At 42.8% G+C, this 17,455-nt stretch overlaps 1 protein-coding gene and 1 long non-coding RNA gene across 5 annotated transcripts; one reads left to right on the forward strand and one right to left on the reverse strand.

The window, feature by feature from the left end:
- Window positions 1-400: 400 nt before the first annotated feature.
- LOC139566076 (interferon regulatory factor 5-like) lies at window positions 401-8,717 on the reverse strand. 4 transcript variants are annotated; one of them, XM_071386964.1, is made up of 10 exons: window positions 8,357-8,717; window positions 6,381-6,422; window positions 5,874-6,107; window positions 3,640-3,826; window positions 3,403-3,428; window positions 3,263-3,290; window positions 2,658-3,137; window positions 1,698-2,087; window positions 1,157-1,278; window positions 401-1,055 (listed from the first exon to the last, which is right to left on the reverse strand). In XM_071386964.1, exons 3-10 carry the CDS (start codon window positions 6,048-6,050, stop codon window positions 885-887), a joined length of 1,581 nt encoding a protein of 526 aa, XP_071243065.1. In that variant the 5' UTR covers window positions 6,051-6,107; window positions 6,381-6,422; window positions 8,357-8,717; the 3' UTR covers window positions 401-884. The 4 variants fall into 4 exon arrangements, with proteins under 4 accessions (XP_071243065.1, XP_071243064.1, XP_071243063.1 ...); XM_071386963.1 differs by having other exon boundaries at window positions 6,381-6,450; window positions 8,357-8,606; XM_071386962.1 differs by having other exon boundaries at window positions 6,381-6,425; window positions 8,357-8,448.
- Window positions 8,410-12,205, forward strand: LOC139566077 (uncharacterized). Its single transcript, XR_011673049.1, has 2 exons — window positions 8,410-8,486; window positions 9,994-12,205. It is a non-coding gene; the product is annotated as an uncharacterized lncRNA (long non-coding RNA).
- Window positions 12,206-17,455: the final 5,250 nt, after the last annotated feature.

Here is a 17,455-nt window from a genome sequence, read left to right on the forward strand (position 1 = left end):
TTGGTAGTATGCTATAGGTGGTGTTCTACTTAGATAAATATTCAGAGACATTTCCACACATGCTAACAAGCCCCTACTTTTCGATCAATAACATTCAGTGGCTGCATGTTGAACTCCATATAGCTGATGTCACTCACCACCCTTCCAAGGGTAATTTGCTCACAGGTTCACCCTCATTGCCAAGTCCACAATACAACCCGGTCTGTGTTCAAGTCAAACAGGTTCCCTTCCAGCTGTAAAGTGAACATGGAGGTAGGTGTTTCACTGTTCTGGAACACCTCCCCCCCCTCCCTAGAATCTGAGGGTGAAGTAACAATACCGGTGGATGCTTTCACCCATTCACCAAAGCACCTTCACAGCAAAAAGTACAAAATTGTCCTGTCATGGAATAAATTACCACTTTGCTGATTAATGTAGTAGTTTATTCATTTATTTAAAAAACATTCCAATACTTTTTACATTGCATGTATGGCTTAAGTCCCATTTTTGGCACCAGTGTCCATTCAGTTACAGGGTTCTAGTACAGTAGCAGGTGTCTGCAAAAGAAAATGGATAGAAATTAAAGTGACAATTGAGTAATACCTGCCACCATTAGAAAAAAAATACTGCAATGGTATTTATTGAAATTCAAAAAAATAATATAAGGGACCAAAAAAAGAGGATACAGCAGTCTGGGTTTTGATGATGTACAAGTAGTTCTGCCTAAGATCCAGTTAAGATTAATTACATACAGGGCTCTAGGCTGGATGGATCTACCATAGGCTCAGGGTTGAAAGAAGGCTAATATCCCCACACACAAAACGTTGAATAAGGTTATTAATCCAAGTGCAGTGTGCTATTAATAGTCCATGAGCAGTCGAGGCCTTGATCCAGGACAAGCCCTGTTAGGATCCCAGGCCGTGCTGACTCTGGAGAAGCCTCTGGAGCTCCTTGAACTGCTCCACCGTCTGGTCCTTCAGGTCTGGGTTGGAGATCTGCAGCCGGATGCTGTCTGTTGACCAGGACAGCTCTCCAGAAAACATCTCTGTTAGGATCCGCGCCACCACCGGGACCACCTGGACATGAAATGGATGGAGGAGAGGGTCCCTGTTAAGTCAATGTGATAATTTCGTGTGTACTGTATCTGATGGGTATGGGGTCAATTCGTTCTGCTCGCCTGCACAACGATGAGCTTCTTCTCCTTGGGTTTCCGTTGGTCTGGCCAGTCCTCCCCGAAGCAGAAGCAGAGCTCAAACGGGGGTGGGGTGGGAGTTTCACCCTTCTGGAACAGGATGAGCCCTGTTGTTGGTGTGCATGAGAGGGAGAAAGAGAATCTCCTGTAATGCGATAATCACTGTGTATGTGATATCTGTTCTACAGCTAATCCATTTGGATGCCTGGGCTGTGCAACAATAGCAGTACAAGCAATAAGTACTACTCAAGAGCTTACTCACAGAAAGGGCCTGTGACTGAAATATTCAGGGATCGACTGAAATATTCAAGGATCAACTGAAACTCAGACAGCCTCAAGTGAACTGAAAAATCATGACAATGGAGTCCAGCATTGTTATCTGACAGGATCATTTGGTGTTATGTGATTAATTGATCTCAATAAAAATAAAAGGTTTTTTGAGGGATCAGATGGGGATTCAAACACTATGAAACTGCTGCCTTAGATGACTAAAATACCAAGGAATAAAATGGATTGACTGACTCACCGTGCAGGAAGTTATTGAGGCTGAACACTTTGTACTTCCTCTCCCTCTCCATAGGGTTGGGAGGCCCCTGCTCGTCAACGCCCGGCCCAGACCAATACACCTTGCACTGACACAACCTGATAGCGTATATATCCTGCTCCCAGATCTCCAGGATCAGGCCTCGATCCATCACATCCAGCAGGTGCTCTGTGTAGAACCGCTGCTTCTCATTCTGGATGTCGGCCGAGCCAGGGAAGAGAACTTGGTTGAGGTTGACAGGGCCGAACAGGTCCACCTGCTCCGGGGTGGGCTCCAAGTGGCCGTAGTACAGCCGGCAGCCCTGGGGGTTACTCACCGTCAGGGAGCCCATCTTGCGACCCCGGTACTGGAACTTCATGTCTAGGTCAGTCACTGAAACCAGAGTCAAAGAATGTAGTGTTGGAAGAATTGTAAGCACTTCAACAATAGTCAACATTTAATACAGCTCTTTCTAATCATGCCTAACAGTATTCTGACACCAAGTTATCATAAGACTGAAAAAGGGGTGTTTATCAATGAATAACACATTACCGCTTTAGCTACAAAAGGGTAAAACTCGATTTTGCCTATTCCAATTAACTACAGAACCTGTCTTACCATCCCCCACACTTCCAGACAGCTGCCAGTGTGTTCCATTTGATGGGTGTGACAGACAGACAGCTATTCCAGACTACTACACTAATGCCTGATAGCCTATAATCCATCGAATGAGTCAATTGGAGGCAACTGTTTTGAGTGAATGTATTACAATGTTGGCATTGTGTTGCATGCAGCAATACCAAATAAAGTTGACGCCCTGTTTTTATGGTAGGGGAATTACAATGAATATTTTTTGGGGATAACATGCAAGGAACTACTGCAGAAGTGCCTGACTGCCAAAGTAAAGCCATAGTACATAAAGCAGTATTCTTCTCAACACAGCATAGGTGCTACTCCACTCACATGGCAAGCTGTTCAGCAGGTCATATTTGTAGGGTGGCACCGCCTGCCCTTCTTCCTGGTTCTGGACTCCCGACATGGCCTCCATTGGGGCGGCATCTGGGTTAGGGGCAACCAGAGCCACAGATGCAGCAGAAGGAACCATGGTGGCCATCTCAGTGACCATAGGAGGCTGCATGCTCCCTCCACCCATCCCCAGGCCGTTGGAGTGTTCTGCGGGTCCATGGTGCACAAAGACCCCATGTTCCAACTTCACCACCAATGGAACGTGGGCAGAAAACTCTGGGGGAGCCATGGTTGGCTGAGGGAGATCCGTTGCCATGGTATTGCCCCCGTTGGGATTGGCGTACATGTTGGGACTGGGGTACATAGGGGCGTGGTGGGATGTGCCATATCTGTCATTGAGGGGGGAGCTAAAGGGAAGGTCTATCCTATGTGAGGTAGGGAATGCCTGATAAATGCGTGGGTCACTAATTCTGGGGTCTGGGAGAGACAAGAGGACAAACACAAACACATTAGACCTTGCATAATGTCAATAGTGACACATTTCAAAAGGTTTTCTGCCTAATTCACAGAGGGCTCAGTAGCAAAGGTGTATTGACACTTACCAATGGAGAGATCAACAATATTCGGCATCTGAAAACAAAGACAAGATTGAATGTTTATGTAACAAAGCTGATATATGGGTATTGTTCTCAGATTGCTCTGAGATAATGGAAAAGTAATTGTCTACTTTTCTACACCTTACCTCCTCCTCATCTTCATCAACTGTGTCTGAAACCAAATCAAAAGGAATATGCCATCAACATGGAGGAGAAAATCTCATTAAATTTCACAAAACATGAATATCTGAGATTATTTGACGTTCAGTTCAACAAAGTTATTCTAAAGAACTAATTTAAATTTGAAGACAGACAATCAGATAAGACTTGCAAAGCTGCCAATGAGCCTGCATGCTTATGCACGTGTGCGCACGCACTCTTACCTCCATTGCAGGGCTGGTCACAGACCTCGTAGTTCTTGTAGGGCTGGGCGGGTGTCTCCTTGGTGCCGTCGTATTTCAGTTTGAACTCCCGGCTCTTGTTGAGGGCACAGCGCAGGTTAGCCTTCCACTTGGCAGGGTCCGGCTCATCCAGACCCTGCTGGTACTTCCCTGTCTCCAGAGCCCAGGCCTGGGGGAAGAGATGGGGAGGCAAGGAAGAGAAGGAAGTTACATTTTAAATGAATTAGAGAAGGAGTCACATCTGGATGGAATCAAATGGGTGAGGGTTAAATTAACTTAAAATCAATTAGTCACAACTAGGGTGCATTCAGAAAGTATTCAGACCATTTGACTTTTCCAAATTTTGTTACATTACAGCCTTAAATCGTTTTTTCCCCCCTCATCAATACACTAGAAACTGAAGCAGAAATATCACATTTACATAAGTATTCAGACCCTATACTCGAATAATTTGTTGAGGCACCTTTGGCAGCGACTACAGCCTCAAGTCTTCTTAGGTATGACACTACAAGCTTGGCACACCTGTACTTGGGGAGTTTCTCCCATTTTTCTCTGCAGATCCTCTCAAGCTCCATCAGGTTGGATGGTGAGCGTCGCTTCCCAGCCATTTTCAGGTCTCTCCAGAGGTGTTCGATCGGGTTCAAGTCCGGGCTCTGGCTGGGCCACTCAAGGACATACATAGACTTGTCCCGAAGCCACTCCTGCGTTGTCTTGGCTGTGTGCTTAGGTTCATTGTCCTGTTGGAAGGTGAACCTTTGCCTCAGTCTGAGGTGCTGAGTGCTTTGGAGAAGGTTTCATCAAAAGATCTCTCTGTACTTTGCTCTGTTCATCTTTCCCTGAATCCTGACTAGTCTCCCAGTCCCTGCCGCTGAAAAACATCCCCACAGCATGATGCCGCCACCATGCTTCACCATAGGGATAGTGCCAGTTTTCCTCCAGATGTGACACTTGGCATTCAGGTCAAAGAGTTCAAACTTGTTTCTCATGGTCTGAGAGTCCTTTAGGTGTCTTTTGGTAAACTCCAAGCGGGCTGTCATGTGCCTTTTACTGAGGAGTGACTTTCGTCTGGCCACTCTACCATAAAGGCCTGATTGGTGGAGTTCTGCAGAGATTGTTGTCGTCCAGGAAGGTTCTCCCATTTCCACAAAGGAACTCTGGAGCTCTGTCAGAGTGATAATCGGGTTCTTGGTCACCGCTCTAACTAAGGCCCTTCTCCCCTGATTGCTCAGTTTGGCCGGGCGGACAGCTCTAGGAAGAGTCTTGGTGGTTGCAAACGTCTTCCATTTAAGAATCATGGAGGCCAATGTAGTCTTGGGGACCTTCAATGCTGCAGACATTTTTTGATACCCTTGCCTAGATCTGAGCCTCGGCACAACCCTGTCTCGGCGCTCTACAGACAATTCCTTTGACCTCATGGCTTGGTTTTTGCTCTGGCATGCAGTGTCAACTGTGGGACCTTATATAGACAGGCGTGTGGCTTTCCAAATCATGTCCAATCAATTGAATTTACCACAGGTGGACTCCAACCAAGTTGTAGAAACATCTCAAGGATTATCAATGGAAACAGGATGCACCTGAGCTCAATTTAAAGTCTCATAGCAAAGGGTCTGAATACTTATGTAAATAAGGTATTTTTTTTATTTTTAATACATTTGCAAAAATATTTACGGTTTCGCTTTGTCATTATGGGATACTGGTGTAGATTGATGGGGCAAAAAAGTAATTTAATAATTTTTAGAATAAAGCTGTAATGTAATAAAATGTGCAAAAAGTCAAGGGGTCTGAATACTTTCAGAATGCACTGTAAATGGAGAACAGGGTAATGACTAATGAGGAAATGACTCGTCAAAAGAGGCAGAGAGTAGGCTATTGCCGCTGTTAGTGCAGTGGATATCATGTGGACATCCTTACACACGAGGTCAAAAAACCCAGAGGTTTGACACTAAGAGATTCAGTGGAAATGAAACTAAGGCTATTTCAGTTCACTAAAACAGTTGATACATTTATCGCTGAATGGGATAAGGAAGTGTGTGGGTGACATAGTAACTGAGTACCTTAGAAATACTCTTGAAATGTGCTACTTACTAGAAAAAGTTGATCTACGTATACAAAGTAAGCAGAACTTTGATCTAACTACATTGTGATATCAGAATGACGACAGAGTTGAAGTACCCAGATCTGTCATGCCATTCTCAACATGAACCCCCCCCTCTCACCTTGAAGATGGTGTTCTCTTCCTCAGAGGTGGGCAGGTGTCTTGTGGCGTGCCTCCAGGGGATCTGGAAGATCCGGTGGTCCGGGCTGAGCCACTGCAAGCCGGGGTACCTCCCGCTGTTCACCTGGGCTAACAGCCAGGGCTTCAGGCGGATCCTCCGAGGCTGCACACTCATCATGGGGCAGGGCACCACGCAGGGAGGAGAAAGGGGCTTCAGAGGGGGTGAGTGAAGGGGCTGGAAAGGTGAAGAGAAAAGTAATGGTTAAGATGGGTGATTGGGCACTGGGGGTAGGGGAGAGAGTGGGCACTGAGGGATTGTCTTGAAGCGTGATACGATAGTAATGGTTCAGATGGGTGATGAGGCAATGGGGGTAGGGGAACGTGGGGGAGGGTTGAAAGAGAAGATACTCCCTACCATCTGCAGGAAGAAGGCTGGGGAAAATAGAGAGGATGGGTGGGGAAAAGAGAGGTATGAAGGTGGAGAGAGTAGTCAACAAGTCAGATTTACCGTTTTTATTTATGATGGCAACAGGCCTGATTAGGAAATGATCTGCTGGGAAACAAAAAGTGTTCCGTGGCTGAAGAATACAGAACAAAAACACTTAAGGCAATAAAAAACAACATCATAGAGTTGGGTGAATTAACATACACAACATGCAACAGTTGTAGGCTATTCCTTAATCCTTTACTCCATTTCATGACAGTCCCAAATTTGCTTTTGTCATCCTAAAATGATGGATTTGATACTAGGACAACAAGCCTAGGCCCCCCGGGCACAGATGCAGAGTCCACTGTCACACAATGAGATCACAGAGGATCATATGAACAACAGAGGTATACAGGTAACTCCTTTACAGCCAAAGACCAACTTCTGTCTCAAGCAGCACATCAGAGTCAAATATAAGGCCAACTTGTATTTGCCGCTGGATGCGCGGAGACAAACTAATGCATCTAGATAGAATATGTCCTCTTCCCGAGGCTGCCACAAATGTCCTTCTGAGCCCTTGTACCAACACACACACACGTGTGAGTTGAAAAGGGCAAGGTAACTTTAATGAGTATGCAACACAGAACAACAACTGGGTGCAGAGGCGTCATGGCCATAGGGGGCAAAGGGGCATGTGTTTATTTTTGGCATTAACTAGTCCAGATAGGTTTGCCTTTTTTCAACCTCATAACTAGTAGCTACCAATAACTTATTTCAGGCTTTCAATCAAGTTAGAGTAACTAGCTTGTCTTTCTCTTAGCTGGCATGCCTGCCGGCAAGGTTGTTAGACTTTCGAAAAGCAAGCAATTACTAAATAAGACTCACATTCCTTTGAATCTTTCATACAGATTGTTGCAGAAATCCAGAGAAGCATATTTCTTAAAATAAATAAAAACACCAGGGGGACACAGGCAGCTCAAAATACTGTATATGCTTTTTATTTTTTATTTTTTACATAGAATTAAGAATAATGATTATGGCTCTAGATTGCAGGTAAAGGCTGTTTCAGGTATTTGAAAAATGCTAAGTTGTCCAACTTGCGGACAAGGGGGGAGGAGAGAGAGCGAGAGAGAGGACTAGCCCCCCTCATTCTTCAAGTTTTGTCAAGTTGGTTGTTGATCATTGCTAGACAATCATTTTGAAGTCTAGACATAGATTTTCAAGCCGATTTAAGTCAAAACGGTAACTAAGTCTCTCGGAAAAACATTCAATGTTGTCTTGATAAGCAACTCCAGTGCATATTTGGCTTTGTGTTTTAGGTTATTGTGATGCTGAAAGGTGCATTTGTCTCTCAGTGTTTGTTGGAGAGCAGACTGAACCAGGTTTTCTAGGATTTTGCCTGTACTTAGCTCTATTCCATGTCTTTTTATCCTAAAAAACACTCCCTTGTCCTTGCTGATGACAAGCATACCCATACATAATGCAGCCACCACCATGCTTGAAAATATGAAGAGTGGTACTCAGTGATGTGTTGTATTTGCCCCAAACATAACACTTTCAATACATAGCTTTTTAGTGCAGTGTTATTTTAGTGCTTTATTGCAAACAGGATGCATATTTTGGATTACTTTTATTATGTACAAGCTTCCTTTTCACACTGTCATTTAGGTTAGTATTGTGGAGTAACTACAATGTTGGTGGGGACATGGTGTGCTTTAAAATAGGGACTTCCCAATAGTTTTAAGAACTTAACAATAATTGCGCAAGTCTGAATTACATTGTCTAAACTATATAGATACATTTTTATTTATTTAAACATATTAAAACAGTAATAGCTTCACTAGGTTTCATTCAGGGTGTGCAGAAGACAGGTTGATAAACATTTTTTTTTATACATAAACCGACAACAAAAGTTGAAAATAGGCCGCCTGCCTGACACTGACATGATCATGTAAACAATCTTCAAAAAATAAAAGATTTGTAATCGGTCTGAAAAAAATCTCAATAGGCTACTATAGTTGTTTTAGGAAACAAGTACAACTTTAAGCGGCACCCACCTTTTAACGATAGGTCTTCTCCACAAAATGATTTCGCTCCCTTGTATCGAAGAGTTCAAGAACGCTGACTGTAGTGATCCCTCCTTCCACAAACAGAAACAGGCCAGGCAGAGTATGCGCGCCGCCACAGGTAAGCTTTTTACTTGGTAGTCTAACTGACAAAAACCTTGCCCAACACCGTCACAAGTTCAAGGAGTGTGTGGGAGAATGACAGTCAGAAAGTCCAAGGCTTATTCAGAAGACTTTCCACAAACAGTGGCCAAACATGATTTGACTTTAAACATGAACAAACGTGGTGCGCGTGTGTTTGCTGAACCTGCCTAGATACCACCCTTCCGGTTGACAGACAGAAGTAATATGCAAACATTGTTTCATTTTCGATAGGCTACATTTTCGATAGGCTAAAGTACTACCCTAGTGGTTGAAAATGTATACATTTTCAGTGGTGTAAAAAGTACCCAATTGTCATACTTGAGTAAAAGTAAAAATACCCTAATAGAAAATCACTAAAGTAAAAGTGAAAGTCACCCAGTAAAATACTACTTGAGTAAAAGTATAAAAGTATTTGGTTTTAATATACTTACGTTTCAAAAGTAAATGTAATTGCTAAAATATACTCAAGTATCAAAAGTAAAAAATAATTTCAAATTAGCCTATCGACCATACCCTAGTGGTTGAAAATGTATACATTTTCAGTGGTGTAAAAAGTACCCAATTGTCATACTTGAGTAAAAGTAAAAATACCCTAATAGAAAATCACTAAAGTAAAAGTGAAAGTCACCCAGTAAAATACTACTTGAGTAAAAGTATAAAAGTATTTGGTTTTAATATACTTACGTTTCAAAAGTAAATGTAATTGCTAAAATATACTCAAGTATCAAAAGTAAAAAATAATTTCAAATTCCTTATTGTAGACATCATTTACAAATTAAGCATGTATGTTTAGTGAGTCTGCCAAATCAGAGGCAGTAGGGATGACCAGAGATGTTCTCTTGATAGGTGTGTGAATTGAACCATTTTCCTGTCCTGCTATACATAAAAAATGTAACGAGTACTTTTTGGGTCCAGGAAAAATGTATGGAGTAAAAAGTACATTATTTTATTTAGGAATGTAGGGAAGTAAAAGTAGTCACAAATATAAAGTACAAATACCCCAAAAAACGACTTATTACTTTAAAGTATTTTTACACCACTGTCAATTTTGATGCCAATAAGGATAGATTATTGGGGGAGCGATCTCCAGATCAGAGAAGATCAGCTTGAGAGAAGTCAGGTGAGAGAAAGTTCCAGACATCATTATGTTTTCCCACCAGTTAGATTATTGTTTTAGCCAAGGTCAGTGTTGTTGATATGTAAGTACATATTTCATATCTTTCAGGTGTTTATGTATGAAGACGCACTCAGCGACAATAATGTGATATTTATGGTTAAGCTAATTATAGTTTCTACTGCAAGCTACTAGTAGTTATTGTGAGCTGGCTAGCTCTGTTTTGGTTGTCATATAATTTCGGGAACATTTAACACTGTATTTGTATAGGATAATGTCCCCCAGTGCCTCGTTATATGCCCTGTAATTGTATAGGTGTATGTATGGTACATCATTATATCAGTATTACATTGTATTTCACTGTTTATAGGTATTCACATTCATTGTGCAATGAAGACGATGGTGCTATCCATACTACGTACATTGTGCGTTGCTGTTCCATGCCTGTGCATCTTCAGCGTAATTAAACCACCTCAACTGGAATCCTCCCTGCCTGTCATCTGTGCTCTTACCAGCACACGGGAATGAACACGTAAAGTAAAATCTAACCGAAGAAATATACAGTCCACCAAGTCCTCATTTAGATAGGGGTCCGTTCGAGCCGGATAAATGTGTTTACTCCCGGTTCTAGATGCAGCATGTTACCGGTGAAGCCTGGACCTGGTCTGATCATCAAAGGTACCAAGCCTCACCTTATCCAAGGTATACTAGCACAGCACAGTATGTCCATTGGCAAGAAGATGACCTTCAGCCTCACATGGAGGAAGCTGCCAAGATGACACCCCTCACTCCACCCAGTCCCTTCCTATCCAGCCAGGCCAGATGGGACACAACTCCAGATGAGTGGGAGACATTCAGAGAGTACAGGTCTGTCCTAAACCCTCATCTGACCCACGTGAGCAGAAGGATGAGCCACAGTAAGCAGAGTAAGGAGAAACAGAGGTCTGTCCATGGTCTACAACAGTCACTGGGAACACAGGAAGCCACCTACAGAGCACAAGCTAGTGAGAGAGTACATCGAGCAAGAGAGAGCCCAGCTGCGGCAGTCCCAGCGGGCCATACAAGTCTGGCTCACTCAGCTACGTGAGCAACAAGAAGAGATGGTACAGCTCTGTGCTGCCACAGCTCACATCCCAGTCAATAGCTAGTCTCTCTCCCACTAAGCCAGCCCCTACAGAGCCCTCACCCAGAGGTACCCTTCCAGCAGATAGATGTCTGCTGGCAGCACAACGGTCCGCGTCAGAGCTGGTTGAGCATACGAAACCATCACCCAACAATAAGATACAGCTTGCGATGGACAGTATGACAACAGTGAGTGGCCTAACCCCCCCCCCCCCCCCCCCCCAATGTGACCTCCAGCAAGTGATAAGTCACTATTGCTGTGTCATCAGAGTGACACTCCAAGTCTACAGTGCGGCTACCAAGACCCACCCGCCGGAGCTATGAATCAAATCAAATGAAATGTTTGAGTTCCCTCAGTCCCGGCGCTCACTCCACCTGTCAGGAGGCTACTCCTCCACCAGTGTCAGCTCCTAAACACTCCCAGTGTGAAGTACCAGCCCGCTTACGGTGCCAGGGTGTGTCTACCCGTCCCTGCCATTGGTTCTTCATTTGCCCTCAGCATGGGTTTTCAGGTGTCCCTGGTGCCGTACTAGCTAAGCAGTCAGGTGTTCCCCCTAGTTTCCTGCCAGGTGACTGTTTGGACTGTTTCCTGCTGTTGGAACAATGAGGCGTTCCATCAATGACATTCACCCCTCTCCCAGGAGGACATTCTCACCACAGTGTGCCACTGATGGACTAAGTGTTCCTGCCCGGCTGTTACGGACAGCAGCTCCTCTACTCTACTAGTACAGAGAACCCTTTACATCGTTTAAGTACTGGACTAGAGTTTATTTGTTATTAGTGGTTATATCTAGCCAGGCCATCTGTTGATGGGGCGGCTAGACATCCCTAGACATCTGGTCTCATGCCTGTTAAGTTTGGGTAAGATATGTAAGTAAGAGTTAAGTAAGTCAAGATAGTCAAGTTAACTATTGAGCCTTTCTTAGGAGTGAATTAATATAGTGAATTTAGGGGCGGCTGTACAAAAGGCTGTGAAGACTTTGTAGTTAATCATATCAGTAATGTTAGTTCATCATATCAGAGCTGTAGCTCCGCCCAGTGGTGAAGTGGAGCAGAGCATGCTGGGCGATCTCCAGCTCAGAGAAGATCAGCTCATGAGAAGTAAAGTGAGAGAAAGTTCCAGCCATCCTTGCATCCATTCCCACTAGTTAGATGTCATAGTGTTAGCCAAGGCCAGTGTGTGTCCTTGTTGATATGTTAGTAAATATTTAATATCTTTCAGGTATTTATGTCTGAAGATGCACCTTGCAACGATAATGTCATATTTATGGTTATGCTAATTAGTATTTTCTACTGCGAGCTAGCTAGTATTGTGAGGTGGCTAGCTCTGCTTTGGTTGTCAAATCATTTCGGACATTTTAACCCTGTATTTGTATAGGATAATGTCCCCCAGTGCGTCATTTATATGCCCTGTAATTGTATACGTGTATGGTACACCATTATATGAGTATTACATTGTATTTGACTGTTTAGAGGTATTCAAGTTCATTGTGCATTTGTAGCCCTGTACTGAAGATGGTGCTATGCTTTGTAGTACACGTGCAGCGTAGTTATGGGTCGTTCGCGAACGAGTCGGCTCTTGTAAGTGAACGTTGGGAGCCGGCTCACATATCAGAAGAGCCGAATCTATTTATACAAATATTTTAAAAATGAAGATATGAATAATCAAAAGATTTAAATGAATAGAATTAACTAATTCAAAGAACGAAAAAAGAAATAAAATAATATAGGCCTAAATGCTCAAGCGCACACACATTCGTTCTGAATGTCTGCTCATACAAACAGCCTCACCTGTTGTTCCTGTCAATCAGACACGCAGTGTCAACGAATAAACCAAAGATGTGTGAGGGAGGGCCGAGCCAACTTAGTCACACACTTAGCAGCCGATGAGACAGAGGAAGGACAGCTGTGAAAACAACAGCTGGAAAATGAGTCGGAAGCACAGTAGCATTTGGATGCATTTTAATAATGTAGACAATGTTAGAGCACAGTGTAGAATTTGCCAAAACAAAATCTCATATAAAGCCGGTTCTACGCACAACCGACACCGGCATATGCGAACTGTGCACCCAACTGTGAAGCTAGCTGTAGTGGAGCTTCGAGAAACTAGCGGGCCTGCTAGTGATAGTGGTGGAGCCAGCACCTCCACACGTGGAGATGTATCCACTCAGTCAAGTAGGCCTACTCCGCGACCCACAGCAATGCCGTTTATGGACCAGTTTATGCCAAAGTCTATGTCAGTAGCAAAACAAGGCCAAATTGATATTGCATTGGCTAAAATGATTGCCACCGATTTCCAGCCATGTTTGATCGTGGAGGACAGAGGTTTTAGAAATTATAGCAATAGCCTACATCCAATATACACAATTCGAAGCAGGAAAACCCTTTCAAAATCACCTGATTGTTAGAGATGCTCTGAAGGTGATGAAGCCCACGGGACAAAGTGAAAGCAGCTGTGGAATACTTCCACAGGAGCACAGTAGGTGCTGAAAAACTAAAGTCTACACAATGCCAGATGTGGATGCCTGAGCTGAGGCCTAAACAAGACTGCACTACAAGGTGGAATTCAACATTTTATATGTTGAAGCGGTTTCTTGAGTCAAAGGATACCATCATCTCTACCCTGGCCATTGTCAATGCACCTGTTGATGCTCTGACCCAAGAGGAATGGGAGGTGGTGATGGAGGTGTGCAGAGTCCTGGAACCCTTTGAGCAGGTCACTGTGGAGAACAGTGGAGAGAGGTACAGTAAGCAGTTATTACTACATTATTTAATCCAGTATTATATACCGTTGAAGTCAGAAGTTTACATACACTTAGGTTGGAGTCATTAAAACTTTTCAACCACTTCACAAATTTCTTGTTAACAACCTATAGTTTTGGCAAGTCGGTTAGGACATCTACTTTGTGCATGACACAAGTAATTTTTCCAACAATTGTTTACAGACAGATTATTTCACTTATAATTCACTGTATCACAATTCCAGTGGGTCAGAAGTTTACATACACTAAGTTGACTGTGCCTTTAAACAGCTTGGGAAATTCCAGAAAATTATGTCATGGCTTTAGAAGCTTCTGATAGGCTAATTGACATCATTTGAGTCAATTGGAGGTGTACCTGTGGATGTATTTCAAGGCCTACCTTCAAGCTCTGTGCCTCTTTGCATGACATCATGGGAAAATCAAAAGAAATCAGCCAAGACATCAGAAAATAATTGTAGACCTCCACAAGTCTGGTTCATCCTTGGGAGCAATTTCCAAATGGCTGAAGGTACCACGTTCATCTGTAAAAACAATAGTGCGCAAGTATAAACACCATGGGACCACGCAGCCGTCATACCGCTCAGAAAGGAGACGCGTTCTGTCTCCTAGAGATGAACGTACTTTGGTGTGAAAAGTGCAAATCAATCCCAGAACAACAGCAAAGGACCTTGTGATGATGCTGGAGGAAACAGGTACAAAAGTATCTATATCCACAGTAAAACGAGTCCTATATCAACATAACCTGAAAGGCCGCTCAGCAAGGAAGAAGCCACTGCTCCAAAACCGCCATAAAAAAGCCAGACTATGGTTTGCAACTGCACATGGAGTGAAAGATCATACTTTTTGGAGAAATGTCCTCTGGTCTGATAAAACATAAATAGAACTGTTTGGCCATAATGACCATCATTATGTTTCGAGAAAAAAGGGAGGCTTGCAAGCCGAAGAACACCATCCCAACCATGAAGCACGGGGGTGGCAGCATCATGTTGTGGGGGTGCTTTGCTGCAGGAGGGACTGGTGCATTTAACAAAATAGATGGAATCATGAGGAGGGGAAATTATGTGGATATTTTGAAGCAACATCTCAAGACAAAAGCTTGGTCTTCCAAATGGACAATGACCCCAAGCATACTTCCAAAGTTGTGGCAAAATGGCTTAAGGACAACAAAGTCAAGGTATTGGAGTGGCCATCACAAAGCTCTGACCTCAATCCCATAGAACATTTGTGGGCAGAACTAAAAAAGTGTGTGCGAGCAAGGAGGCCTACAAACCTGACTCAGTTACACCAGCTCTGTCAGGAGGAATGGGCCAAAAATCACCCAACGTATTGTGGGATACTTGTGGAAGGCTACCTGAAACGTTTGACCCAAGTTAAACAATTTAAAGGCAATGCTACCAAATACTAATTGAGTGTATGTAAACTTCTGACCCATTGGGAATGTGATGAAAGAAATAAAAGCTGAAATAAATCATTCTCTACTATTATTCTGACATTTCACATTCTTAAAATAAAGTGGTGATCCTAACTGACCTAAGACAAGGAGTTTTTACTAGGAGTAAATGTCAGGAATTGTGAAAAACTGAGTTTAAATGTCTTTGGCTAAGGTGTATGTAAACTTCCGACTTCAACTGTATATATATGAGCAGTAGATGATAATGTAGTATCAGTAGACAAAACATGAACCTGAACTACTGTTCTCTCTTTTCAACTATGTGACAGCCTCAAAAATGATACTCCTGTGTGAGGGTCTGCAGCGAATCACAGCCAGCCACCAGAGAGAAGCAAATGTAACCACAGGACATGTGACAGAGTTGATGGACACCCTATGTTCATCAATGGACAGAAAGTTCCACAGAATGGAATATAATCACGTGCTATCAGAAACCGCTGCACTTGACCCCAGGTTTAAGAAGTTAGCCATCAGTGATTCAGTGATGCCAGAGCGATTGACGAGGCTCTTCAAAGAATAACCTCAGCAGCAGGGAGGGACAGCCCCAGCAGTCAGCTGACTTAGGCACCAGGGCAACAGGAAGAAGAGGGATCAGATGGAGCAGAAGCACCAGCAGTAGTGGCACAAACATCTGCTGTTTAGATGCTGTTTGACGAGAGCAACTGGGGATGCAGCACGAAGGAATCCCTCAGCAGGAATCCCTCAGCAGATGCCATAATGGAGGTCCGATCCTCTGAGCTGGTTGAAGAACAAGGCCTCTGTCTCCCCACGGCTTACTAAAGTCATGACAATGATGAAAGTGGCCACATCTGTTCCCTCTGAGAGGGTCTTCTCGAAAACGGGACAAATAATTACTGAGAAGAAACCGCATCAGCCCCTCAAGTGAGGCAGCTTGCATTTCTAAATGCAAATCTCTCATAAAAGCAAAATATAGTCAGCATTGCTGTGTGCTGCTGGTTATAACATGGCAATGAAGAAGAGAGAAAAGAGGGACCAGGTTAATGTTTTAAGTGGGATGCTGCAGTTTTGCACATTATTTATTTTTCTTTGATATGGTGCAATATTATATTATTATGCTGTTCAGATGATATTAGTTTTGAATGGTTAGATTTATATGCACTTTGTTTATATACATTAAAAAGTTATACTTTAAATGCAAATGTTTAATAGCATTCTTTTCATAACAAACCAAATCATTTTTAAATACATTGTGGTTAAGGTAGAGTATGATTTCATTAAATAATTTCATTAGAATTGTTTTAACACCAATCATAGTCAAACTATCGCTATCTGTCTGACTTGAAAAAATACAAAACATATATTTTTTTAAAGAGTCGTTTGGGAGCCAAAAGAGCCGGCTCTTTATGGTGAGCTGAGCCGAACGAGCCGGCTCACTGAAAAGAGCCGGAATGCCCATCACTAATGCAGCAGCACCACTTTAATCTTAAATTAGTGCAGTCACATTCACGTTTTATTGCGCTGTATGGTCCTGTATATCATTAAGTCATCACAGTCATGTTATAGCCATGCATATTGTTTATAGGATATGTGTTTTGTATTCTGTCATTCACTATTGTATCTTTATTTCTCTCTTTATTTGCAGACCACACACACACACACACTTTGGCTGAAGCAAGATGCCAGACCACTAAGTGCCTTATATCCCATCGACTACATACAGTGTGTGGTGCTGTTCCATGCCTGTACATCTTCAGCGTTATTAAACCACCTCAACTGGAATTCTACCTGTCTGTCATCTGTGCCCTTACCAGCACACGGGAGCAAACACATAAAGTAAAACCTAATCTGAAGAATATACAGTCCACCAACATCTGCAAGATTTGAGTAACACTAATGTAATCTGTTGTTGAATATTGCAGGCAATAATTTTGGGGGAAATTTCCCACAGTCATGATACACACCTATGGATAGACCGAGTGATGGGATGATTGATACCGGAGTTTCCCGACGTAGTTTTCAAAGCGCTACAATGTACGGAAGCTTGTTTCAAAGTAACATTATCACGCGATCAATGACATCAGAAGCTTTGTTTGATCACGTGGGTTTTCAAACTGTATTTAGCAAATGCAAGATCCCCCTGAATTCTGCTGTGGTTCCGGGGCTTTCTTTCAAATACCTGGGATTTTTTCATATAGTGTCACCTGAACGGTAGCTCAGCAGGTGAACAAGAGAATGGGGTGAACAAGAACAAGGGAATGGGGTTGAATACCAGCCAAGGCATATTATGTAGAAAATAGTTTTAAGTGAAACCACACCAAACATTGTTTAAACAATTAGTTTTATTTAGAAAAGTATAAGCTTATGTCTTTAGCATCGTCAATAATACCATAGATTCAGTTTGACAGAAAAATTATGTCTATTTGTTTGCAATTCGTTTTTTTGTCAAGAAATTAGCTCCACCTAATAATGGCAGCGATTAAAGGAATTAAGATAGATCGTTCAATCATATAGTAATTAGTGAGTATAGTATTCAGACC

Source organism: Salvelinus alpinus, chromosome 37 (assembly GCF_045679555.1).
Source record: "Salvelinus alpinus chromosome 37, SLU_Salpinus.1, whole genome shotgun sequence".
NCBI classification, from domain to species: Eukaryota; Metazoa; Chordata; class Actinopteri; order Salmoniformes; family Salmonidae; genus Salvelinus; species Salvelinus alpinus.